Source organism: Postia placenta (genome assembly GCF_002117355.1).
Source record: "Postia placenta MAD-698-R-SB12 unplaced genomic scaffold POSPLAscaffold_18, whole genome shotgun sequence".
Classification (NCBI taxonomy): Eukaryota; Fungi; Basidiomycota; class Agaricomycetes; order Polyporales; family Adustoporiaceae; genus Rhodonia; species Rhodonia placenta.
The window spans coordinates 101,930-127,582 of NW_020169849.1; the positions used below are offsets into that span (position 1 = coordinate 101,930).

Below are 25,653 nucleotides of genomic sequence, written 5' to 3' on the forward strand. Positions count from 1 at the left end.
TCCCGGAGCTCATGTTCATGTGCTGTACATGTGCTGTACATGGATAAATTTTGTCGAGGACGGATTCTATCCGGATTATGGGAGGGCATCCAGGCACCCAACAGTGCATCGGACATTGCCGCGGTCGCCTATACGCAGCATAGAGTTATTACCCCGCGCTTGTATACGTACCCAATGTCATTGCACACTGGATAGGCCATCCCTATTCCAGTTCAGCCCCTTCCAACGGCCTGCTCTGCTGTACCATCATAAACATATCTGTGCACAAACATGGCGACATTCTTCTTCTCGTCGCCCGTGGATGTCGACGTCAAGTTGGACGGTGAAGACGAGCGCAAGAAGGTCGACGTGAAGCTTGAGAAGGAACGAATCGTGTCATGTCCAGTCTACTACGACGGAGACGCTGTCACAGGCCAGGCGCGTTCTATGGGGGAGGCCGTTTTGATATATTTTAACGAGCACCTCTATGCAGGTGACTGTACGCGTACGAGATGGGAAGAGACTCGCGCATGATGGTATTAAGGTGGAGTTCATCGGCAGCATTGGTGAGCAGCACCCCTTCGTGGCCTGTTTTCGAGCTCACGGCAGCTCAGAGCTGTTCTACGACCGCGGCCACCATCACGAATTCCTTTCATTATCGCAAGAGCTTGCGGCGCCCGGGGAGATGCGCGCTGCACAGACATTCGACTTTCTCTTCAAGAACGTCGAGAAGCAGTACGAGAGCTATCAGGGCATCAACGTGAAGCTCAGGTGCGCATCCTACTCTGCCTACTCGTGTCCCGGTCCAGAGGCTTGACGGCACACAGGTACTTCATACGCGTCACCATCTCGCGACGAATAGCGGACGTCACGAAGGAGCGGGAAATATGGGTGCACTCGTACCGCATGCCGCCCGACAGCAATAACTCAATCAAGATGGAGGTCGGCATCGAGGACTGTCTGCACATCGAGTTTGAATACAACAAGTCTAAGTCCGTTTGCACTGTTCTTCGCGCTCACTAAGCGGGCGTATCCTCTTATGCTCATGACGCCGTCCGCAGATACCATCTCAAGGATGTCATCGTCGGCAAGATCTACTTCTTGCTAGTGCGAATAAAGATCAAGCACATGGAGCTCTCCATCATCCGCCGCGAGACAACCGGTGCACCACCGAACCAGTACAACGAGAGCGAGACGATCACCAAGTTCGAGATCATGGATGGCGCGCCTGTGCGGGGTGCGTCTACCCTATGTTGTTTGCCATAGAATGGCGCACTGACGGCCTGCAGGGGAGACGATACCTATCCGCCTGTTTCTCGGGGGCTTCGAGCTGACGCCGACGTTCCGAGAGGTGAACAAGAAGTTCAGCGTAAGATACTACCTCAATCTAGTCCTCATCGACGAGGAGAACCGAAGATACTTCAAGCAGCAGGTACGCCTTGCTGCGTGCACCGGAGAGGCGATCCTAACTACCTGGCGCTCTGCAGGAAATTACCGTCTTCCGTATCCCAGAGGTCAGTACTTCAGTACTCCAACCCAATCACGGTGCACGTGCCTGACCCCGAAAAACGCAGAACTGATCTTCACGGACTGCGTACTTATTATACCTATTGTTTATTTCTCGGAATGCCTCCTCTCCGAACTAAGCAGGCGTGCAAGCCAACCAACTAATGACTGCTTGCACGTCTAAGCAAGCTCTCCAGAAACTACCAGTAAGTGATACACAGGGGTACGGACATACAAGTGTCTCTGGGAGACTGCGAAGAATCAATCCCGATGGTGATACATAATTTTCTACAAAAAGGTTCAGTCCTCAAAGTAACTACGGTCTGCAGGGATGGTAGCAGGGGCCGGTCTCTCGGCGGGGCTCGAGTTCCGTGATTTGTGAATGCTCTGTTTCCGCAGCCTCCTGCCTGCTCTCCTAACGGGGGCCTCGTCGAGGACGACCGCAATGCTGTCCCGGTTGTACATGCTGCTCGTTGGTGTTGGCGTCCAGCGCTGCGGCGCGCTTCCGACGCTCATAATGCGCGGTACGCGGGAATCCACAGACGCAAGATCGTCGAACGCAGACGGGGGCGAACGCAAGTCGAGCGTACTGTCCATGCCATGCCTCGGCTTCTGCAGCTTCGCGCTCATCGTCCTTGCCCTGCGCGAATGCTTGCTGCTTGATGTCGACCGAGCGTCGCTGTCGTAATCAACGGCGGGGCCAGGAGCCGCAGAGACATACTTCTCTTTGCCGACCCGGCGCGCGACAGGCGTGAGCATCGAGACCGGCGTGGGCAGTGCGGCGGCAGCCTGAGCCTCGTCTTCCAGCAGCAGTTCAGCCTCATGGCCCTCATGCTCGACGAGGGTGCTCTCGTACGACTCACCGAGGGAACGTATCGTCGCGTCCTCAGGCACCTCATCCGCTGCAAGCCCAGCGTCCTCTCCGTCGGTTCCATAAGGTGAGTCCGCGCCCACGGCAATGAACTGCGTGGGGTCTTCCGGGACCAATTCTGCGTCCGGAGCCGCATTATCCGTAGTATGGCCGCTGTCGGTGGGGACCCGCGAGACAGAGGGAACTTTGCCGCCAGAAGGCTGGAGCACGCTGACGGTCCTGGGCGCACGGGGGAATTGCACCGTAAGCGCGTAGAGCGCCTCCAGCGACTCGTCCGACGTCGTCTGCGAGGGTTCGCGCGGATCTCTCGAGGCGAAATCGCGCCCTGCGAACGTGTGCCGTGCGTATGCAGGGCGTGCACGCGTGACTGGTGTGATGACGGCCGACGACGAGGCGGACGCGGTGGACATGGCAGCAGACGGCGGCGGCGTGAGCGAGTCACCCGCATGGCGCGCGACTGCGAAGATGGGCTGCGGCGCATTGAGCGTCGAGCGGCGGGCGCCCCAGCCCTGCAGCGCAGCCTGGGACGGCAGCGACTTGGTGCGCAACGCATGCGCCTCGAAGAACGGGTCGAGCTGCGTGAGCACGTGCAGCGAGCGGGGGTCGAGCAGGTCGGAGAAGCGGCGCAGCTCCAGGATCGGCGCGCGCCCGCGCACGTAATGCACCGTCACGCGCTGCGGGCGCTTCACGGACGCGCGACCCGCTGAGCCGGCGGACGCCGCGAGGGAGTACTCCATGCCCGACGAGCCCCCGTTCTCCATCGCCCGGGTCGACGAGCCCACGCCGCTGACGCTGGGCGGCGTGCCGGAGTAGCGGATGGACACCGTGCGGATCTCCAGGAGGACGTCGGAGAGCGCGGACATGCGCTGTTGCAGCGCGCGGGGAAGCCGCCCGCCCGCCTCCGCGTCGAACGCCGCCCCGCCGACCTGGCGGAACGTGCTGTTGCGCGGGTTTGAGATGAGCATGAGCAGCCGCGACCGGCGACGCTGCTCGGCCTTGAGGATGCGGAAGTCCTCGACCGTGTCCACGCTAGAAGACCGTCGCGGTGAACGACACGCGACAAAAGGTCAGCGGGGAGAGTGCGTGCGTACCCGTTGATCACGCCCACGATGAGCCCCGCGCGCCCGAGCAGTCGCAGCGTGCGCCGCGCGAAGGCGAGCGCGAACGCGCCGCCCGCGAACCCGATCGCGGTCTCGACGACGCCGAGGAAGACGCCGCCGACGATCCACGCGAGGCCGCGGAGGAGGTGCGTCTTGACCTCACCGCCCTCCGCGGCCTTGGCGTCGAGCTCGCGGCGGTACGCGAGCGCCTTGGTGAGGCGGCGCACGGCGACGGCGAGGACGAGCAGCTGGAAGACCACGAGGAGCGCGAGCGTGAGCACGTCGAAGCCCGTGTGGACGGCCTGGTCGACGAAGCCGACCGCGGGCACGTTGCCGAGGGTGCCTGTGAGGAAAGGGCCGGACGTCAGCGCGCGGCCGCGGGGAGCGCGGGGAACGGGGCTCACGGTAGGAGATGTCGACGAACGACCCGAGCTCGTTCGCCGCGACTATCAGCGGGATGAAGAAGAGCAGCGCGTACTTGGCGAGCTCGTGCAGGTGCTCGGGGAGCGTGGGGATGAACTCGGCGGTCATGAAGAGGAACAGGAAGAGCGTGTACATGAGAAGCGGGAGCGAAGAGGCGGCGCCTGATGCTGCGTGAGCGAGCGGCCAGCAGATGCGAGACGAGACGAGGGACTACCTATGAGAATGTCGAGTGGCTTGAAGACGGTGAGAGAGTCCCCGATTGCTGGGATAATGTGCACAAGGAGATCCAACAGCGCAAGAGTGAAGTATGTGAGCCCTTCGGATGTCAGTAGGACGTGTTTCCTGGACCGGTCTGTTAGCTCTGGTGTTATTCTGTCTAGTGACTAGCGGCAGGGGACTATGGAGCAAATGCGCTAATAACGTCTTGTTGCGCCCGTTCCTCTAGCATGTTATTTCTCTGCATAGGGATGCTATTAAGCAAATGGCTTATTTGTTCGCCTAGCACATTTTGTTTCCGAAAGTCACTACAGAATGCCTGAAGGCCGGCACATAAACGGTGAGCCGACGTACGATAGGTCCAGTCGGCACAGACAATCATGTAGCATATTGCCGTTGCAATCGTGCGCCATGGGCACCGCATACTAAGAGACAAGACGAATAACGGAGGAACACTTACCGGTCGCATCCCCGCAAGACAAGCAGACCAACACAGAAGAGGACCTCAAGGCCCGGAGGCAGGATGAAGACAGCAGACTCGAGCCTGGTGAGGGATTCGCAGCGCAGGATCGGGGCAAGAGAGAGACAAATTGCACGCATCGAGCGGGGGTGGTAGCTGTGACTGGTGCCGTTCACGGAGCACACAAAAGCATCTCAGATGGCAGGGAGGCGAGTCAGCGCGACCAGAGAACGAAAGCAGACGGGCGGCGGCCACGCAGAAGGGCGAAGGGGGCGAGGCCGGGAAAGGAACGGACCGCAGACTGGCTGCGAGGAAGGAAAGAGGAGCAGCGCGCCTGCACTGGGGAAGGGGATAGGAAGGAGAGAGAGAGATGTAGATGTGTGCTCGGCGGCATGACGGGTGGGAGATGCGGTTGTCTGGGCCTCCAGTGTTATTCTCAGGGTGGTCGTCGGTCAAGTCGACGGTCACCCTGGCGATCCAGCGTCTCCATGCTTAAGATCATTCTGTTTTCTGTCAGTGCCGTCTATAGTGAAGAGCGATCCCCCATTGCCCATTGCCGTGTGTTTGTGTACGTCCGAGACAAAAACAGCCGGTGATGTGGCTGCCTGTACTTTGAACAGCCCCGCCTATCAGTTCAGGGGGAAGAAAGGCTGCGCTTACAGGCCACAGCTGCGCTGCAAGGCCGTTGCCTGCACGCCGACTGAGCATTGCTTGGTGGCGATGGGGTGCATTCAGATGTGGTGCAAGAATCGTGCATGCAAGTCAGAGACTGAAGAAGGCGGCTGGGTAATCACATCAAGCGCCGGATGGAACATATAAACGCTGCATTAACTGCTCCGGTAGAGTCCGTACATTAATTGCTTCTGGCGGTGACTTATTGCTGTGCGTGCTTCGGATTACCGTCTTCGGCGTCGTGGCTTTCATCATACATCTGCACGTCCAGTTGGTAATGCATTTCGGTCAGATTTGGCCAAACATGACATATTGACTGGTTCGCCTGGCTCCTCGGTATCTGGTAAGACTTCGTTGGGCCTATATCAATTATTATTGAAGAAACACTAGCCGTCATCGCAAAGAGATATACTTCAATGCAGAGCTGATCACGAACTGACGAGGTCGATACATGCGCCATTGAACGCCGCTCGGCGTTTTGAAGAGCACAATGCAAAGTAGAAAGCGACGACAGTTTGGAGCGAGACACGATGCCGCGCGGCACCCTTTGGGCGTTCGTCCGCGTAGGGTGTTCAGGGACTGCCGGGGATTAATATTTTGGAAAAAGCAGACTCAGAATATATGTGCAGCCTACTTCGAGAATAGAAGGAAGAAGCGACCGATCGTAAAAGGAAAGCCATCTTCTAAAACGAGACGGGGAGACACTGACATGCATATGACATCGTCGTGTATGATGTCACATCACTTTGCTGGGTCTATATAAGGTGGCTCTCACGCCGAGCATTGATACCTCGTTTTCCTTCCCCCCACATTCCTCCAGCCCGGCGTGCGCGGTGTCACCCTCCCATGTGAGGTTTCATTCCGTTTAGAGGGCTGCGACTGGGTTTTCCCGGACCGCCCGGCGTTCATCGGGGTTCGGTTCTATGCCCAGTTCGGTTTGGTCCGTGCCGGACTTCAACGTCATTTCCCTTTGAGACGCGCATCTGATGTTGAGCCTCACTCATTTATAGCGTTTCAGCTACTCTTGCTCGCACATACGCACTGTGCCTCATAACATAGTCTCTCGACGACGATCCTGCAAGTCCCCACAACCGACAATGGCGCTCGATGTCCATTCACATCGTGTCCAGCTGATCGTCACAGCACTCGCAGCTTCCCTGGCCACTGCAGGGCTTTTCACCGCGTACCAACAGCACTCGCGGCACCGCAAAAGGCGAGACCTTGACCAGGATATTCGCCGCACACTTGCTTCCCGCAAGCCACAGTCCCTGCCGACCGCACACTCGACAATAGATGAGACCGAGCATGTCGAGCGTGACATCGCACTCGGGACCAACTTCCAAGGCGCTGACTATGAGTACGATGAGGAGCTCGTGAAGGAGCAGCTCGCACGCAATTACGCGTTCTTTGGCGAGGAGGGCATGGCGCAGATACGCAAGCGTACTGTCGTGGTCGTTGGGTGCGGGGGCGTCGGCAGCTGGGCCGCCATTATGCTCGTAAGATCGTACGCCCTCTAGGGAGTGCGCTTTGGATTGGCTTGCTGACCCCTGTGGACGTTGGGCAGGGGTATCTCGCGGATCCGGCTCGTTGACTTCGACTATGTCACTCTCTCGTCCCTCAACAGACATGCAACTGCGGTGCTCGCGGACGTCGGCACGCCAAAAGTGCGCTGTATCGAGCGCACGCTGAAGCAAATAGCGCGATGGGTGGACGTCGATGCGCGCATTGACCTCTGGCAGAAGGAGACGGGTGGGGACCTGCTCGAGGGTGCAGACTGGGTCATTGGTGCGTCCGAACCTCTACATTGGCCTCGTCGCACCTCTCTCATCCTGCACTGCAGATGCCATCGACAACATCACTACCAAAGTCGACCTGCTCAAGTACTGCCACGACCACAACATCAAGGTACGCCTCTCCCGCTTGACTTGCTTCCCGTATGGCTACTCACCTGCCCGCAGGTGTTCTCCTCGATGGGCGCCGGCGCAAAATGCGACCCGACGCGCATCCAGATCAGCGACATCTCGTACACGATGTATGATCCGCTCGCGCGCGCGGTGCGGCGGCGCCTACGCCTGCAGGGCGTGTCCGGCGGGATCCCCGTCGTGTACTCGACCGAGGTTCCTGGAGACGTGAAGCTGCTCCCGCTCCCCGAAGAGGAGTTCAAGAAGGGCGCCGTGAAGGAGCTCGGCGTGTTGGACGACTTCCGCGTGCGGATCCTGCCCGTGCTCGGTACGTATTTACCTGCGCTGCGCAGGTTGCGTTTGTGCAGTAGTTCAGCAGGCTGACGAACGCGCATAGGACCGCTCCCCTCTATCTTCGGCCTGCAAATCGCGACGTACATACTATGCGAGCTCGCTGGCAAGCCAATCACGAACCCGCTCCCCGTCAAGGGCCGCCAGAAGCTCTACAAGCACCTCTACCGCGACCTGCTACAGCGCGAGATGAAGCTCACGGGGCAGCAAATAAAGTGAGCAGTCCTTGGGCTCTCGACGTCCCCCCTTCCCCGCTCACCCCTCTGGTCTCCTGACAGTAGACTGCCGATCGATGAGGATGATGCCGGCCTGTTGTTCGACGACATCTCGCGCGGGCGCTCGGCGGTGCCGCCGCATGCGGTGCCCTCGCGCCCTTCGCTCGTGCGCTGGGACCCCGCGGCGCCGCTGGCGCTCGAAAATTGCGTCGCGCTGGAGCACGACGAGGCGGCGCGCCATGTGAAGGAGTGCTATGAGGGTGAGCGGCGCCCGGAGGAGGTGTGGGGAGAGGAGGTCGCTGCGGTGGTGAGGCGCCGGGCGGAAGAAGTGCGTCGAGTCAGGGAGTGGGTTATGTAGATTTTGCGGCACGCAGAGCCGCTGTGCTGAGCTCTGGCAGCGGTCGCAGTCGCAGGAATGATGATAGAACTGCCCTCATGCATCGAGCTCGGCGATGGTGGAACTGAAGCTCAGTACTGCGGAACTTGGTCGTGTCTTTTGGAAAGGCCAGCCGTCGAGTTTCTCCGCCCTCCACCCTGACGTGGCTGCAGTCTCTCGCGTAACGCAGCTAAGTCCGTTAGTATTAATTGCGCTTGCTGGAACAAAGGAACTATATTCCTCCGACCATTCAATGGTGGGTTGTCTTCCCGCAGGGGTCTGGACGTGATTGATTGCAGAATAGAGTGGATCTCTAAGTTGTGTTGGCAAAACAGCTGACTGGCCTCAACTGCTGTCAGAGTCCAGATTGTCATGCTTCCTGCCCTTGTGCGCCAAAGATGTGTCTCGAGGGGTGGGTGATTCTGAGTGATGAGAATAGATCGTGATGCATCCTGTGCTCAGTAAATCCATGTGAGGATGCATTGAGTAAGTTGAGTTGAGTCTCTACGCAGAGTATATGAGATGAACCAGCATGACAGACAAACCCTTGTCTTCCTCCGCTGTAGTATCGAGGTTCTCGGTAGCATGCCAGTCTGCTCAGCCTGACCAGAGTGGCCTTCAGCAAAAGGCCCAGACCTGATGGCCTGTTGAAGAGCAGAACCCATGATGATCATGGAGCCGGCTCTTCAACAGGCCATCGGAGCCAGGCTTTTTGTGCTGCCATGCTCTGCACCAACTTCCACCAGAGGCTGAGGTCATCCCAGCACCAGTCGAGTGAGCACCCCTTGATGTACTCCATGACCAGGTAGCACGCTCTTTCACGCTGGAAAAAAGTAATGGTCTGGGAACGGGAATTGACGTCTGTGCGTGAACGACCTCCATCGCGCGAGCTTCATATTCCCCGGTGTAGTAGCTGCCCAACTTGACATGTACTCGTGGAGAGATGTCATCAATGGGCGCAGGCCTCAGCGACCTAGTAGAGGGAGTATTTCCGAGAATGGGAAGCTCCGGTGACGTGCACAAATTCGAGTATTTCTTCGTCCGTAAGAGAATCTTCCCACCAAATCTCGCTCTGTGCATGCAGGTTTGTGATCATTCTTAGAGCACGGGCAGACAGCACTCACATTTCTGTTGAGCTCAAGTTGAGCGGCCGTCTGACCGAACCATGAACAAAGATGCAGGCCACTCAGGCCGACCGATGGGATCCTGAGGGCCAATCGCATCAGGTGCTTTGCTCTTGAATGCCATTAGATCTAGAACCACGAACTTTTAAGGTACTTACCTATGATCTTAGATCGCGGTGAAGCAAATCTGTCCGAGACATGCTCCAGCAATCAACAATGTTTGCCTCTGTGGGCGTCATCACTAGTAGTTCTCTTTGAAGCGCTGGCACATCGTATCCCATAGTGCGGAGAACCTGCTGAAGCCGTCTAAACTACTCAAGATATGGCGAGGAGCTTGGATTTTCGATGAATGACTTACTTTCAAGATGGTACATTCAGCCTCTAGCAGAGCTTAGGGTTAGGGTCAAGAAAGACTTGCGACTTGTGACTTAACGAAGCTCGAAATGAACCGCTAATGGTCGAAAATCTGTCTTTAAAATGGTCCATTCGAGTAACAAATGTGAGACATCGTTCCATTCAGGCACTCGTGCTACCACAGTCCTATCGCTCACGGCTGCACCCTAAGGAGTCAAGTGGTCGTGCACAGGACGTCGACGTCTGCGACGCATCGTGGTGTCTGCTCACATACTCTCACGGGAATCATATGACATGCCAAGATAATCATTTGTTGCTAGACATCGCGCGTATCATACAGCCGTCTTATCCGTTCCAAAAATACAATATGGCCTTGGCAGATACGATCGTGATTCGTGCTCGTAGCGACGTCAAAACCGCGCCGACAATGTGCGACGGTTTCACGATGACGGTGGGCAGAATGTGATGGTATAATCGGCCTCCAGGCTTGCGTCGCAGGTCCAAAGCGCCGTGCCGCTGCTCTCGTCGTATGCATAACAGTATGAGTTCGGGCAATTATCCTCTGCTCGAGCGCGCGCGGGTCAGTGTTCGATTAAAGCTACTTCTCGAGCGCGCGGGGACGTACTGAAGTAGGAGTAGTACTCGACGCCCGACGACGGGCACGTTGCGGCGGTGTCGTAGTCGCCCGTGCAGCAATTGGGCGAGTTGGCTGAATCGGGCGTTCTCTCAGCGGTGCCACAGCGAAGGGCCAGAATTCGGGCACGTACTCGGATCACCGTCGAGGTCGGCCTCGCATGCACTTTTGCATCCTACAGGGAAGCCGGTCGAATCGTAGGGGCCGATAAGCGCGGAAGGACCTGGGAGAGGCAGGAGGTCAAGGAAACGGGGGAGCCCTTGAACAGACGGCACGTACAGTCTGGGCCGAGGTCGACGGGGCAGTCGGCAACGCCGCAGTTGACATTGTTGGTGATGCTCACGGGCAGATTGTAGCCATCCACGAGGGACACTGGTGACGGGTAAGGTTAGGTACTATCACACGGAGGCCTGCGAACATGGCACCCACCGTCGTAGTAGTCTGGATTGCCACTGGTTCCTCCAAGGGTGAATTCAGCTAGGGTGGCTGGCGGGACACCCTGCGTCAGACAGGGGTGTGAGCCAGCCTCTGTGACTCTGAGCACCGAAGGGAATACGGTTTACCGTGCCAGTGTTTGGGTCGCATTCTAAACCCCCGTTGCAGCCGCCGTCAGCACATTGCGTGGCAGGGTTGGTATCCGAGAAGTCACAGTCCCGGCGTCCCTAGTTATACGTCAGCGTAGCGAAGACAGCTTGAGCAGCTGCATGAGCCCACGTACCCAGATACGGCCCGCTGTCCAGTCGTCTGGGACAGAAAAGGTGACGTGAGTGTACTCGGCGGCCTCCCACCTGGCGATATTGTCAAGCAAGGGTCAATATTGATCGTGAGTGCACTTGCCCCGTCGCATAGTCTGGAACAGCACTCCCGACGTTGAGGTCCGTGAATATCTGTGAGTAAAGGGAAAACCTGATCAGTCACACGTCCGACTGTTCTGCCAAGGTGCGTACGTACTGCAGGCCTAGTAGTACCGCGTGTGTCAACAGCTGCTCACATTATACAGTACTAAACGTGCCATATAGTGAATGGACAACCGTTATACACCACGAACGTGCGATCGGCGAGAGCGGCCGCAGCAAGAGCGATCGGGACGGCGAATGCAACAGTCTTCATAGTCGTGAGGGAGGCGAGGAAGGGACCACCTTGTTCTAAGCCTATGCTACAGTCTAGCTTTTATACATCTGAAGCTACCTGCGGTCATTTTGAAAAACAAAATGCAAGGCCGGATCCAAAAACCTTGACAAGCGGCCCATGTGGACATGAGACTCACCGGCTGTTTTGCTGCAGTCCGTTTGTTCTGATCGCGATACAGAGACGCAGGACGAGTTACCGCATGGCCCTATGCATTCGAAAATATTGGTCGGATTCATGTGACTGCTTCTGTGGTCACATTATGTTGACATGAGCCAATTGAACGTGGGTAGATAGCATCTGAAAAGGAGATCTAGTTAGAATGTCTAAAGAATTGAGCAGCATGCTATCGGTGCCGAACCCTCCCCATGCGAAGGGCCTAGAATAGCAAGGTCCTGGAAGGAAGCCAAATTCTAGGCAGGTCGCTAATGCAGCATCATGGACAGGGCGCCTTCAGCCACGAAGAGTGTTACACCTCGTGCCGACCCCAGCGTTAGTGAGCAACAGAAGACAAACCTTCAACTCCTAGAATGGGTTCCAATGCTTTCGAGGGATATCGTGAATAGCGACATCATACAAGTGGAGCGATGGTGAACAGCCCGTATCATAGGATATCGCCACGATGAGATTCTGAATAGCATTTCCGGGCGGCATCGTTCCATCCAGGAAGTCTTTTGTTTCGAATCTGTCAATCGACAATTCCGCATATGGGTGGAGAGGGTCGGAGAGCCCGTCCTACGATGATCATGAGTATTCTGTCATGCTGCTCAGGCACAACAAAGTCAGAGGATCTCACCTAGGCCCGCCCTAGAAAGGTAACGGATGTACGTATCTCGAGGCACCTGAATACGGACAGCAGGCATGTGGTAACCGCTCGCGGTATCATTCAGTGACAACAGATGCAATCCGCGCTCGCTACCAGAGACACAGTCTCACAGATAGGAACACAAACCTGGGAAAAAACACGGGCTCAAACTCTGAATACACGCTCAGCGAGTGCTTCCATGCCAGATGGCTTCTGCGGTCTGTATATCTCAGGTTAGACGGCAGTTTCATGGAATGGATCGGCCACACATGGACAGACACATGAGAAATGATGGCGCTTCGTAATGGCTCGATGAGAACAGACGCACCGAAGTCAATGCGGCTGTGGGAAGAAGCTTTGAAGGGAAGAAGTTGGACTGGAACGCCCACGTGATCGTGATGCCGATGCCGATGCCCCAGAAGTTGACACCGAGTGGGCACATGTTGTTGGGTCAAGCGCGAGGGACTCGTACCACATCTCCTGCGCTCTTTTTCCTTGCATATCCCCCCAGCACAGATTGTAGCTCGTGACGCCTCAATGTGTGCGAATCGGGTAATCATGTGTGCGGATTGCGATCAATAAATACAAGAACCAAGACCAATCATTACAGCCTGATTGCGCTTCGACGCTCCAGCCCTATTCTGATACCCACCTACGATTCAAGGGTAGAATGTAGTGGCGCAGCGTGCGACAGATTACGATGATGACGGGCAGAAGGTAATAGTATAATCAGCCTCCTTGCTTACATCGCAGGTCCAGAGCGCCGTGCCACTGGCTTCGTCGTAGGCGTAGCAGTAAGAGTTGGGGCAGTTGTCCTCTGTATAGAAGTCACAGTGAGAGGAGCGCCGTAGAGATGCTCTGACAGACGCACTGAAGTAGGAGTAATATTGCACGCCAGACGAAGGGCACGTCGCCTTGGTGTCGTAGTTGCCCGAGCAGCAGTTCGGCGAGTTGCCTAATTTGCAAACTTTTTCAGACGCTTGGAAGAATGCTAATGAAGTTTTTGACATACTAGGGTCACCGCTGAGGTTCGCGTCACATGCGCTCTTGCAGCCGACAGGGTAACCGCTGGAATCGAAGGGGCCCTGGAGGGCACTCGGGCCTGCAAAGAACAGTGACATTCACATCAAACAGATCACGGAGCAAAGCAGTGACGTACAGTTCGGGCCGAGGTCGACGGGGCAGTCAGCGACACCGCACCCGACGTTGTTTGTGATGCTCATTGGCAGGTTGAAACCGTCGACGAGGGATACTGCGGCGCGGCAGCCGTGTGAGCGATCACCCAACAGATGCCGTGCAGAGGTGTAGTGATTTTAGCGACTCACCGTCATAGTTGTCCGGCTGGCCGGAGGTACCTCCTAGGGTAAATTCGGCTACAGTTGCCGGAGGGACACCCTATGGTACACACGTCAACATGAGCAGAAACGATCAGAGCTCGGTTCGGACTCACCGTGCCTGTGTGCGGATCACATTCAAGGCCGCCGTTGCAGCCACCGTCTGCGCATTGCGTAGCAGGGTTGGAGATAGAGAAATCGCAGTTGCGGCGGCCCTGTTCATATGTCCAGCTTTGAGCTGACAAACCTGGGCAGAGGACACACCCAAATACGGCCAGCCGTCCAGTTGTCCGGAACGGAGAATGAAACCGAGGTGTAGGCGGCAGCTTCCCATCTAGTTATCATCCGTCAATAAGTTTGCACGGCGGCGTAGTAAAATTTGACTTACCCAGTTTGATAGTTAGGCACGGCACTCCCCGCATTCAGGTCAGTGAATAACTATGTAGAAGTTAGTTCTACTATCACGTGGCGTCTGCTTGTAAAACATACAGCAGGCCTATCGAACGTTGCTCTCGGTGAGTATCTAGTCTCAAGATATAGAAAGGTGGACCCACCAAATGGTGAAGGGACATCCATTGTAAACGGTGAACGTGCGGTCTGCAGCAACACCAACCGCAAGAGCTGCAGAGACGAGAGGGGTGGAAGCCTTCATTTTGATATGGACTAGGACGTCGAGGAGGATGTGAGCGTTCACTGGATTCTGTCTGAGCCCAGTCCCTGCACCTTTTATCCTCTGACGCAGGCAGGCTGGTGGCCACTACGCACGACCGACTCAGCGGTCATGCTATCGAGCCCAGCCAACATTCTACACGTACTGCTGGCGACCAGCATGCAACGATGCATGCGCCAAGCATCGCCACATTGGACAGAAGCGCGATGCGGCACCGTCCCATGTGGTGGTAGCAGCGGCTGGTCTTCTGGGAGTCGTCGAACGATGGTGTACAATGTTCATTTGACGTGCCAAGAAGAACAACTGTGTCATCGGTAAAACATCAGCAGTATGTGCGTTCAACCGCATAGCACTGCAAGATCATGACGGTGCTGTCCATCAAAAATGTTAATTGGGAATGTAGCTTCGGAGGAAGGAGTAGACCTCACCGCACGGCCGTGATTCATGTTAAGCGGCGTTATACGGAAGTCCCTCCCGAAAATCGAGCCCCCCGTAGAGCGTCGCGAGCATGACGGCCGAACTTATGTTATGACCCAATTGGATGACATCCGCGGGGCAATGTAGCATGTGCGTCTTCGTGAGCTTTTCAGCCGAGAGAGCATGCTGTACCATGTAGTCATGCGACAATCGTGGCAGATTTGACAGTTCGAGATAGACATAACTCCAGAGCTGTTTCGTCAGGAGACTGAGGCTCGCTCGGAGCCCGGGTGAGCCATGATGCCTTGACGTTTCGACAATGATGCTCATTGAAACCTTCCTCCTGAGATGGCTACAATGTTGAGCGGTCCGACGGCCGTCGGCACATACTGCGTTCAGGTTTACGGGGTGTCAGGCGCTCGGCAGCAGTCATACAGTCCAGATCATGGGTCCATACTAGTATGCTTACTTTGGCGTAGGCCCGGAGGAGATTGCATCCACCTCATGCTTGGGATTAGCATGTGCCTGGAGGTTGCGAAGTCGTCCTCATGAGAACCTCTGCCTTTACCACGCATTTCCTGATACGTCATACGGGATCCAGCAATGAAAGTAGACACCCCAGCCGCCGGGCATGAAAGAAAACCTGACGCTTTCGGCCAAAGAGAGGCGCGAGGATGAGAAATGAAAGCACGGCGCTACCGCTGACCACAGCCGAGCAGCGCAACCGGTGGCTACGATACAAGATCTCAATCGGAGATGCTGTACTTTCCATCAATGATCATTTGACGCCCTGATCAGGGCCTGTGCATCCTCGGCAGCCCCCTTAGCTACATATCATATATCACACACTTTCCCTGCAGAGACTTAAGTAGCTTCAAGTCTGCCGAGTCCGATATAATCATATGATTGACTTGGTTATCCGACGATACGAAGGGAAGAAAATAAGACATTCAAGTTAGACCCGTCGTAGCGAGCCGGACGTGGGAGAACCGCATGGCCAGATCCATACTTCGTGCGATGACCGGTAGCAAATCCCACAGAGGAAGGTAAAATATCGGGACAGGCGGGGACGATTCTACGGAGACTGAACCATCCCCCAGGAGCGGAGATCTAACCATCTCCCTCCTCGGGGGATGCCTCAAGCGCCCCCCATTATTTCTGGCAGGAGCGCTTACCCTCCAAAACAAGAATGGCCTCACGTGCATTCCTGACGAGAAAAATGCTTTAATCACGTGTGGCTTCCATTTCAGGAAGACCCTAAATTGCCTCCTGCTGTATTAGGGAGGTTCACTATCGCCATTTTATGGCCTCAAATGGAAATATATTTCAAATTGGGCGTTGAGGGAACGGCAGGCGGGAGCAATACCCAAAAAAGGCAAAAAACGAGACTCCTAATCTTATTGGGGCATAACCGGATTAGGCAGCTATTCAGATCAGATAAGATTATTGCCCCGGACTTCGCCGAAATCCAAAACAGGAACGGAGCGATAGTGCGAATGTCACGTGAGGCTATTCTTGTTTTGGAGGGTAAGCGCTCCTGCCAGGGGGGCGCTTGAGGCATCTCCCGAGGAGGGAGATGGTTAAATCTCCGCTCCTGGGGGATGGTTCAGTCTCCGTAGAATCGTCCCCGCCTGTCCCAAAATATCAGGGGCAGTATTATTCATAAGTCTAGAAGTTCAGAACATTCGCCTTAGTGTCCAGCGACGCAGAGATCGCTTGCGATAGCCCGGTTTGGAAATCGGGACTACTGTTCGGGAATCTCCTTAGGTTTTTAACTGAGAGGGTTTTGACATGTTATTAACTATATCAAAAACTCGAGGCGTTCTCTGGGTTTTAACAATATGTGAGCCTTGTACGATCTACAGGCTGCTGCGCCACTCTTTCATTCTAGTACTGTGAAGCATCATAATATGTTTCAGATGTTATGTGGTACAAGACGTTTTTGCGCTTGACGTGAACGGCAGGCACGGCTGCTGACTTCAGAGAAGTCGCTCAACTCGTCAGCGCTGGCGAGTTTTTTTTTACTCTGAAGTTGGTTTCAGCTCGGGTGGAGGCGAGACAGATGATATGGACGAAGGTGATAACAATGTCTCACCGCGCATTAGGGCTTTGGGCGATGCGATCATTGCGAACTGTAACGTTTGCCCTCTGGGCGCTTTTATCCCGCCAAACAGACTGACATAAAAGGTCTGTTTCAGAGTCCGGTTTGCATCTGCAAACCATGCAAAAGTTCGTCCGAGACTCGAAGCGAGAACGATCGACAAGATATATCGCGTTTGTCTGAGCTCTGTCAAACGCGTGAGGAACGTACAGGATGGCTCGCGCAAAGTCTGCGAGGTACTACAAACAACACCAAATACGATGGCGTGCGCTCGCCACAATTCCAAGTTCCAACAAACCATTCAGATTCTGCGGGAAGGCATTCAGTTCTGGCATGTCAGCTGTGTCGACGAGAATACATCCTAGTGGTTCTGTGACAGTACAGCGCCCCGGTCATCACGTTTTCAGCTGATCGCTGCACCCCGCTTGCCAGGCTTTTGCTTTCCGATCCCACAATGACAAGTTCAGCCACGTCATCTGACTGAGAGGCTATGTGACAGTTCCCTGCAGGGTAGGTATTTGCCGCGTTTGTTACTGGGGGTATGTTGCACAATCTCCTGCACCCATGGATCACGCGTGGACCCAATGTTTCATTGATTTTACAGCACTACACCGCAGTCCAATGACCAAGTCACGCTCGCCAACAATCCCAACATTCGTCGTTCCTCCACGAGTAATGGCATCCATCTGTTCAATTCAAACAACTACAAAAGGTAAAGTACATCTTGCTTCATCTATAAATGTCAATCACGACGAATACAAGGAGCTGCTAGCGCGCCGGAGAATCGAAGGGGATAAGTTATAATAAAATCCAGACTAGATCACGGCAGTCCCAGGGCAAGGTTTACGCCAGGGTGCATAGGCCATATGAGCGTAATGAGGCGGAGCATAAAGCAGCATGTTTGGGGCATACACGGCATCGAAGGGGAAGCATAGCGATCCCGACGCATCAGGTGAGGTTGTTAGCAAGCACTCGCATGTCAGGCGCCAGCGCCCATAGGGTTGTGAAGGAGCCGAGGAAGAAGCCCGCGACTAGAGCCAACGTCGAGTACATACTGGTGTGCAGGTGAGAGTCCTTCTGCTCAACCGGCGTTGCTGGCTTCTCCGTCAAAGGCGTCGCTTTCTCGAGATCCGGCTCGGGCGAGACAGGTGACTGCAGAACAGGCGCTGTCGCTATGGGAGTGATGATTTGGGCGAGAGCAACGGAGGCAGGGACAGGCGCGGCCTCAGCCGCCTTCGGCTCCACCGGTGTCTGGAGCGTGCTGGGTGGACACTTCCACATGCGTGTGCGCATTTGGTATGTTTGTGCGAGCTGCTCGAGGCCGCCGACAATCTCCTGCATGCGCGTCGCGTCCGCAAGTGCCTGCACGCGGCGCGCCTCACGCACTTCCTCGCCGACGATGTGTACGATGCACCGGACCAGGCTGTCGATCTCGGGGTGCTCGCGCGCCCACCACTGCCCGGACCAACGCGCGATCACGAATGCAAGCTCGCACACCGTCACCGTCGCGGTTGTGAAGTCCTTCAGGGCGAGTTCGTGGAACCATGGCCGTAGGTGACACAGCGCGAGGCGAACGGAGCCCGCAGTTGTGTCGCGCAGCCGCCGGTCTGCGGGGAGCCGCAGGAAGCGCTCCGACATGTCCTGGCAGAACTGCCGGTAGCTTGGCTTCTTGGTCATGTAGTCCCACCCGAGACGGCCCAGCGGCGAGTCCTTCGTATCGGAGGAGTCGGCGCATAGGAAGTAGGAGGGTAGTTTCGTGAGCACTTGGGAGAGGGGAATCGAGGCGAGCACGGCTGTTCCCGGGATGTAGCCCCACACGAGGACGTCCTGCGCCTCAAGCGCGTATCGGTACCACTTCCAGTGGTCCTGATGGCGGCTTGATGGCACGTTGTCTCAGCATCGGAACATATATGTGACGATGTGAACTCACTCCTTGGGATCCGCCTTGCGAAGTAATTCGACGGCCGTGACTGCTCGTCCGCAGACAGCTCTCGCATCGATCACAGCGATCTCGACTGAATGCTTGACGCCATGGTGATAACGTCTTGTTGCCTCCCAGATCGCCCATGCGAAACTGAATGAGGTCGATACGTACGGAGATGACGATCGGCTCGTCCAGTCGAGGTGCTGTACTGCATCGGCGTAGGTGGACACAGGAGGACTGCGGTACGGTGAGTTCGAGGCATCCTGTGAGTTGAAGCTGGACGAGGCAAAGTCCTCGGCAAAGCGCGGCCCGATGAAGTATGGCTCAGTGCGGTCGTAGAAGGGTGAGGGCTCCTTCGGCGTATAGACGCGGAAGAGGAACGGGTTACTCTCCACCAGGTTCTCAAATTCGACGTCCGGGCCGAAGCCATATTGCGGTAGGGCGTTGCGATCTTCCACGGACACCTCCGGAGTAGGCGTCGCAGTAGTCGGAAGACCCATAGCGAGGAGGGCGGGAAGGAAGGGCAGATGTGAAAGTCGACCAGGACTTCGAGCAATGTAGGTGATGGGTCAAGAGATAGCCATGGTGCCTCCAGCACGCCTATAAGAGGCCGGAGGGTGTGTAGAACACGCCCATTCAATACGTCGAGGACCTCGACGCTCACATGAGGACACAACGAGGCCCTATGGATCGAGGGTTAGGACGGATAGCGTGGATGATCCGCTGAGCGTCATCGGTCCGACGTGCGAGCGCTGACTCAAAGTGCGATTGTAGAAAGCTTTACGTGCTCACTCCGTGTTGAAGAGACCAGTGGGATACGTAGTACCATACGATGTTGCTGTTCGCAATTGTGATGAGCCGCCTGAGATCATCCACCTTACCTTGATGAGGATACACCGCTTACAGTAGATACGTTACAGGATGGCCTGTATCTTGTCATTTGCACCGCATATTACCAAATCCACCAGATCATGTTCCCTGAGTCTCGAGTCCGCGCCGGATCGAGCGCGATCAATTCAGTGCGTTCCGAATTTCGGACATCGGATTTTCAAACGAAAGAAGAGGTGGTGTGGCTTTACAAGCTGATAACGATGACGTAACCTGAATAGAAACCCTAGTACTCATCGTCCGACTCTGCCCGGTCCCAATCACCGGGCCAAGGGTCGTGTATAGTCTCGCCCATCTCTGGCAAAGAGGCTGCATCAGCACAATTTCACACAAGTCTGACTGCGTACTCACCGAGGGCTTCCGAATCGTGATCGATGGAAGGATACCACACGCTTGTTCTGTAATTCGTATACTGTCAGTGTTGTGCCATAGGTACGAAGCCAGTGGCGTGTTGTATGAACCGGAGAACACCTCGCAAACCCAATTTGGGAAACCGAGATGAGAGGACGCGAAGGAACTTGGCCTTGGGCGGAACAGGGAAGGCTTCCCTGATCACCCTGAAACGAAACTCTTGAAGTCCGTTGAACCTGTCCGCGGATAAAACACCATCCATCTCGGAACACAGCGGGACATTTAGCTGTGCCTTCAACGCGTGCAAAACATTGTTGATCGTGTCTGAATAGACACTCACGACGACGCTGATCAGTTTACGGGATGAGATCGATCTGAGGATTTGGAGGATCCAAGCCCAGCTGGCTGCTTCAAGCTTAACACCTAGATGTAGCGTTTCCAAGGAGGTGTCATGGATAATGGCTGCTCTGACCTCCCGGGAGATTTCCATGTCAACGGAGGTGATGGTGTCCCACTCCCACTCGGCATCTGACGAAACTACGACATCATTATCTGTGATGCGTAGATTGAGATGTCGTAGTGAATCGCCCGCGCTTTGCAACAATCGTTGAACGGTCAGTTCATAAGGCTCCACAAAGGCGGCGCCCATGTAGCCGACGCTGATTTCTGACAGACCGACAACGAGCTGAGCGGAGACTATGAAGTCGACGAGTCCGTCTGATACGCCTCTACCCAGGCCGAGCGTCGTCAGGCCTGATCGAGGCATGCAAAACGCGGGCGAGTTAAGCGAGGAACTCCCGCACTTTACGTCTGAACATTCTAGGCATTTGAGATTCGGGAAGGAGCAGATAAAACGGCCGAAAGTATGCACCGATGCGAGATGCACGTTGGAGAGGGAGAGTCGTGTGATGCACGTGTAGGTGGAGAGATGCAAGAAAACGTCTGCATGCACGAGTCCAGGTTGGTACCACTCGATGAAGACAATCGTGAGATTTTGCAAGCGGGGGAGAACGCAAGCGAACGAAGTGGCGAACGCCCCAATGAGGCTTGCGTCATAACTATCCAAGGTCACCGTTTTCACTGCCTTCGCGAAGCGTTGATTCGCTCTCATGAACTTTGCAAGACGAGTAGCTGAAGCGCTCGACAGTATTGTAGGTTCCGTAAAGAGGTGAAACTGACACCTAGGTGCCCAAGATTTGCAGACAAGTGAGCATGCTAGGAGCTCTTCGTCTTCCAGATAGTCAAAAACGTGCTCCCAAACGTCGATGGGAAGTGCGGGGAGCGTCCTGCGTGGGCGAGTCTTACGAGCAAATCGTAGTCTGGGGTAAGATGACCTCAACATGTATGGCTCCTGCACGTCGTAACGTCATCGCGTGCACTGAGACGAAAGTGCGATGTGCTTACAAGATTATGCGCTCACAGGCTAGGAACGTCGTAACACAATCGCATAGTCTTTCTGGGAGAGCGCTTTGTGACAACAAGCTAGGAGTTAGACACAGGAAATGATCGGTCCCCATTGCCTCGTTGACAGAGCGTGGGCTCCCACGGTTGCCGAAAACCTGTCCTGGCTTTCACACGTGCCAGGAAGCAGGTAGCACACTGAGCATCCAACCTTTACCAATGACACTAGTTAGAACTTAATGCAAAACAGTCAGGAACCAAAGCAGTCAGTGAGCGAAACAATGTGACTACTAAACATACCTGACGGAATGTGAATATCAGATGGAGGCTGCCACCTGCCTTGCCGTATGTATGCCGCTTGCTTTGCACAGATTGTGATTACGCAGACCTAGATGAGGAACTGCGCATGATTACAAAGGCAATGCCTGCCAATGTCGTGTATCCTTTCGGCGTCGCCAAACATATCATTCAGCCTGAGGCCTCCCAAACCAGATTTGGTATGACGAGAAACGCATGACCAATGTAACTGTATTTCATAGAAAGTCAGGGCCTGAGGCCCAAAGGCTAAAAATGTAGAAACTCCGTGTACACCAGAGTGGGACACTGCCACGAAGCGGACAAGATCAGAAGCGCAGACTCGTGGTCAAAAGTGAGAAGGTCATCTCCAAAGAGCCGCGGGACACCAGCAATCGCACGCAATGGAGTGATTGTGCAAATATGTAGGACCAGCGCAGAGAAGATAAGGAAGACGACAAGAATGAGGACACGGACAGAGTTGGCAAGAATCGCCTGTGCCCTAAGTTCACTTCACGAGTTGCACACAATGCGGGCGCACCTCAGTGATTGCGAGTACGTGACAGGAACCTATCGCATATCATGGCGTCTCATGCAGGACAACTTACGTTGAGCTGTCTCGTTCTCATGATGACATAGTTATCATCCGCGAAGATGTTGTGATATTCATCAATGTTCTAGACATACTCACGCTTCTGTGGATATTGTTGGGTTCCCGCTCACGATAAGGTGTCCGCCAAGCCCACGTGCCCCAGTACTTATAAGCTGACAAGGATGGTATCTTCACGACAGGATAACCACGATGTCCGTCCTGAAGATTCCTGCTCTTGCTATCACTGCACTGGGCATTTACAGTGCCTTCACGCCTCCTCAGCCAAAGCCGAAAGAGAGCGATTCCCAGAAAAATCTGGGTACACTGGAGAAAACCTTGTCCCCTATTTTCCGATTATATGCTGCAAGCTTCAAGGTAGACACGTCTGACATGTTTTACGGAGCACTGACCTCCAGCAATTTAAATGTCGTAGGTCTTCCTCTGCTCGGCAAGCATTATTGAGGCTGCCGTGGTATGTGCGAACAGATATTCCGCACATGCTACATCGCAGAAGATCCTCGGGCTCTTGATCTTTGGCCCAGCATCTCTCGCGAGTAGAATAGGATACTCTACCTCTTTCATAGTCGGCTGCGGATTGGTGACGCTGGGCAGCTACATTCGCTACCGCTGCTACCGCGCGCTCGGCAAACAATTCACTCTTGAACTGAACGTCAGCGACAATCACAAGCTCATCACACATGGCCCATACGCATACGTGCGCCATCCATCGTACACCAGCGCCCTGGCCGTTTTCATCGGCTCAGGTTGCTGCTACGGAAGTCCTGGCTCTTGGTTCAGGGAATGTCAGATCGTTGATACGACGTGGGGTGGTGTGCTTATTGTTGCATACGCGCTGTTTGTGTCGGTGGCGACGGTGGTGATTACTTCCCGCCTGGTAGTGGAAGATCAGTTGCTAAGGGAGAGATTCAAAGAGCAATGGGATGCGTGGGCGCAGAAAGTACCGTACAGACTGGTTCCTTTCTTGTACTGATAATGTCATAGGTACGGGTCGTGGTTCAAATCATGGTCACACGAATGTCATGTCATGGTCTGCGTGAGCAGCACCGGCGATCTATTGAGCACTATAGAAGGATACTGCATTGGTCAAGGATACTACACGTCCACTCGTACGTATCATCATGGACTCTTTACTTACCGTCACTCTCATAGATATTCGACTTGTTTACGTTATGAAGGCGCCCATGCGCCGCGCTGGTCTCGAGTCCAAACACATTACAAGCTCATGTATACCGCCCCCATGGGCTCACCATGCCCACGCATACATAGCCACGAATTTCGACACTCCCTGTCTCACGTCATTTGTTCTCCGCTTGCCTTGACCGCATTGATGGTATGTATGCCTACTTCTTGACCTCACAATGCTTTGAGCCTCATGTGCAGCAACCGGATTGTCCAGGAACTGACATGGCTCCGCTTTGTTAGTGCATCTGACGGATTTCACCTCCGAGTAGAAAGCGATATCGTCAACGGGGATGAGCTTCATTCGATTGGTCATTTATGTCACTGATCTTGTCACGAAAGGTGTCCTAGTCCAACACGATGTTTCGTTATGGTGAGGATATTTATATGTGACAGTTTTAATGATGCCAACTTACCTATACCATTTGATCTGCAGAGTAATTGACACGAAAAGTGCTGACAGTGGCGCTGACCCCTGGTCTAGGCTAGCTTCGAGTGAGCAAGTGGTTCTGGCCACGTCCCGAGCAGCGGCAAATAGATGATTGAATGGTGCTGAGATTCCGGTTCCGAATAACGTATAGTTCTTCGGGTACCGGCTGGGCATTAAATAGCGGATTCTAGCAGGTACCGCGCGTCGCTATCGGCCTCCGCGAGAACTTGCTCGAACCTCTTTCTCACTGTGTCCAGGTGCACATGTGGAGCGTCAAGGTACGAGGCTACTCACATTCGCCTCGGCATTCGCAACCTGACTTTTTATACCCAGGACGCTGGACAGCAGCGCTGCATAACTACGCTGTACGATGTGCCTTTCGAAGATCCCCTTCTTAGTTGCGGGTACGATAGGGGCGTATATCACCCTAACGCCACCACATCCCCAGGCGTCTCCAACGGAATATCCCAGGAACGTGACTGCGTACGAGCGCATATTATTCTCATCGGCAGCTCGATTCTGTGCAGGTAACCTCAAGGTATGTCTTCACCAAACGGACATAACCTCGAAGGTACTGAACATGAGCCATACAGCTCCTCTCCGGCGTTGGGGGACTGCTCGAAATATGCGTTATTTTGGCGAGCAGGTGGCCCACTCACCCGCTCTCGCGCAAGGTCTTGGAAGCCTTAGTGCCCGGCTCGCTCTACCGCACGAACAAGATCGGGTACTCGGCTGCATTCCTACTCGGCTGCAGCATTGCTGTCATAGCGGGATTCGTCCGCTACAAGTGCTATCGCGAACTCGAACGCCTCTACACATTCGAACTCACGATCCAGCAGGACCATCGGCTCGTTACGACTGGACTATACGCATATGTGCGCTACCTAAGCTACACGAGCGGCATTGCGTGCTCTGTTGGCCTAGGTGTCTGCTTGGCTAGTTCTGGCTCGTGGTTGAAGGAGTGCGGAGTGTTGGATACGTTCGCCGGAAAGTTCGCGGCGTGGCTGTATGTGGGGTACACCTTGTGGGGAACGGTGGCATTCGTGATTCGTGCTCCCTTAGAGGACGCATTGATGAAGGAACAGTTTGGAGAAGAATGGAACAAGTGGGCACAGAGAGTTCCATACAGGCTGATACCGTATGTTTTCTAAAGTCCGTAGACATATCGAACATTTGTCATTGATACACATCACCGAGACGACGACAGCTTGCTCACTTTACAACACGGAAAATTCCCATGGTGGGATTGGCACGGATCAGTGCCATCAGTGCCACAGAGCTAAACCGATTCTGATGATATCCCCGAGCTCTAGCACGTCATGAACAGGTACCACAGCAACCTTCTGCTGGATAAGCAGCTCACAGCTGCAGCAGTAGCCCATCCTTGCTCATCCGGTCTTATCACTCTTCCAGTATACAACCCCTATACGACCCTTCAGGATCCTCACGAGCCAGAATCGCACCCAGGAATGACTTGCGCGACGTGTCGATCAACTGAGGATACCCAACAAGCGGATTGTCGGTGACGTTGTAGCAAGTGAGCGTCTTTGCACCGCGGAGCTTTCGCTTATGACTGTAACGCCCGTCGTCCAGATTTACCTGGATTTCGACCCTAGGTAAATTACCGGTAAATCACGAGATTCACCGCACCCTATCCGGAAGGCGCGCTTTTCTTAAACCAGACCTACAGATATATATATAGCGACCATGGTCCACGTGCTCCCTCGCTCCTTCAAATATCCATCGTAATTCGGTCCCAGAGTCTAGATAGCGACTATCATAGCGTGCGGGCTCGATGATGTGCAGGGTATGTCTGCTAGCATCCTTCTCCGGCGTTAATCATCCGAAGCTTCAAAAGCATTTTCCTGTACGTCGGAGCGCGTAAGTCGTCTCCTGCTTCGCGTTGAACCTAAGTTCTCTGTCGAGGCTGGCCAGG

General features: G+C 54.8%; 9 protein-coding genes across 9 annotated transcripts; 5 read left to right on the forward strand and 4 right to left on the reverse strand.

Annotated features, from left to right (window-relative positions):
• Positions 1-270: 270 nt before the first annotated feature.
• POSPLADRAFT_1050034 (hypothetical protein) lies at positions 271-1,860 on the forward strand (the record flags this gene model as incomplete). Its single annotated transcript, XM_024479899.1, has 8 exons — positions 271-438; positions 473-545; positions 594-750; positions 807-971; positions 1,041-1,216; positions 1,269-1,411; positions 1,494-1,497; positions 1,784-1,860. 8 exons carry the CDS (start codon positions 271-273, stop codon positions 1,858-1,860), a joined length of 963 nt encoding a protein of 320 aa, XP_024334136.1.
• Positions 1,786-4,014, reverse strand: POSPLADRAFT_1036848 (hypothetical protein; the record flags this gene model as incomplete). Its single annotated transcript, XM_024477174.1, has 3 exons — positions 1,786-3,385; positions 3,448-3,799; positions 3,861-4,014. 3 exons carry the CDS (start codon positions 4,012-4,014, stop codon positions 1,786-1,788), a joined length of 2,106 nt encoding a protein of 701 aa, XP_024334137.1.
• A 396-nt stretch (positions 4,015-4,410) lies between these two features.
• Positions 4,411-5,345, forward strand: POSPLADRAFT_1036849 (hypothetical protein; the record flags this gene model as incomplete). Its single annotated transcript, XM_024477175.1, has 4 exons — positions 4,411-4,435; positions 4,526-4,927; positions 5,073-5,123; positions 5,176-5,345. The coding sequence occupies 4 exons, from the start codon at positions 4,411-4,413 to the stop codon at positions 5,343-5,345; spliced, it is 648 nt and encodes a 215-aa protein (XP_024334138.1).
• A 979-nt stretch (positions 5,346-6,324) lies between these two features.
• Positions 6,325-8,138, forward strand: POSPLADRAFT_1185849 (hypothetical protein; the record flags this gene model as incomplete). Its single annotated transcript, XM_024489183.1, has 6 exons — positions 6,325-6,731; positions 6,792-7,012; positions 7,068-7,132; positions 7,186-7,456; positions 7,526-7,694; positions 7,758-8,138. 6 exons carry the CDS (start codon positions 6,325-6,327, stop codon positions 8,050-8,052), a joined length of 1,428 nt encoding a protein of 475 aa, XP_024334139.1. The 3' UTR covers positions 8,053-8,138.
• Positions 8,139-9,839: 1,701 nt separating this feature from the next.
• On the reverse strand, positions 9,840-14,101 carry POSPLADRAFT_1185852 (hypothetical protein; the record flags this gene model as incomplete). The annotated part of the gene is made up of 9 exons (XM_024489184.1): positions 9,840-10,110; positions 10,174-10,257; positions 10,316-10,405; positions 10,462-10,554; positions 10,612-10,681; positions 10,746-10,844; positions 13,714-13,783; positions 13,838-13,887; positions 14,000-14,101. The coding sequence occupies 9 exons, from the start codon at positions 14,099-14,101 to the stop codon at positions 9,989-9,991; spliced, it is 780 nt and encodes a 259-aa protein (XP_024334140.1). The 3' UTR covers positions 9,840-9,988.
• Positions 14,102-17,585: 3,484 nt separating this feature from the next.
• POSPLADRAFT_1061560 (hypothetical protein) lies at positions 17,586-19,061 on the reverse strand (the record flags this gene model as incomplete). Its single annotated transcript, XM_024481394.1, has 2 exons — positions 17,586-18,513; positions 18,568-19,061. 2 exons carry the CDS (start codon positions 19,059-19,061, stop codon positions 17,586-17,588), a joined length of 1,422 nt encoding a protein of 473 aa, XP_024334141.1.
• An 803-nt stretch (positions 19,062-19,864) lies between these two features.
• POSPLADRAFT_1156618 (hypothetical protein) lies at positions 19,865-21,170 on the reverse strand (the record flags this gene model as incomplete). The annotated part of the gene is given in 2 exon segments (XM_024487086.1): positions 19,865-21,086; positions 21,106-21,170. 2 exon segments carry the CDS (start codon positions 21,168-21,170, stop codon positions 19,865-19,867), a joined length of 1,287 nt encoding a protein of 428 aa, XP_024334142.1.
• A 1,127-nt stretch (positions 21,171-22,297) lies between these two features.
• Positions 22,298-23,078, forward strand: POSPLADRAFT_1157170 (hypothetical protein; the record flags this gene model as incomplete). Its single annotated transcript, XM_024487140.1, has 2 exons — positions 22,298-22,462; positions 22,521-23,078. The coding sequence occupies 2 exons, from the start codon at positions 22,298-22,300 to the stop codon at positions 23,076-23,078; spliced, it is 723 nt and encodes a 240-aa protein (XP_024334143.1).
• A 1,009-nt stretch (positions 23,079-24,087) lies between these two features.
• POSPLADRAFT_1156904 (hypothetical protein) lies at positions 24,088-24,868 on the forward strand (the record flags this gene model as incomplete). Its single annotated transcript, XM_024487115.1, has 2 exons — positions 24,088-24,255; positions 24,311-24,868. 2 exons carry the CDS (start codon positions 24,088-24,090, stop codon positions 24,866-24,868), a joined length of 726 nt encoding a protein of 241 aa, XP_024334144.1.
• Positions 24,869-25,653: the final 785 nt, after the last annotated feature.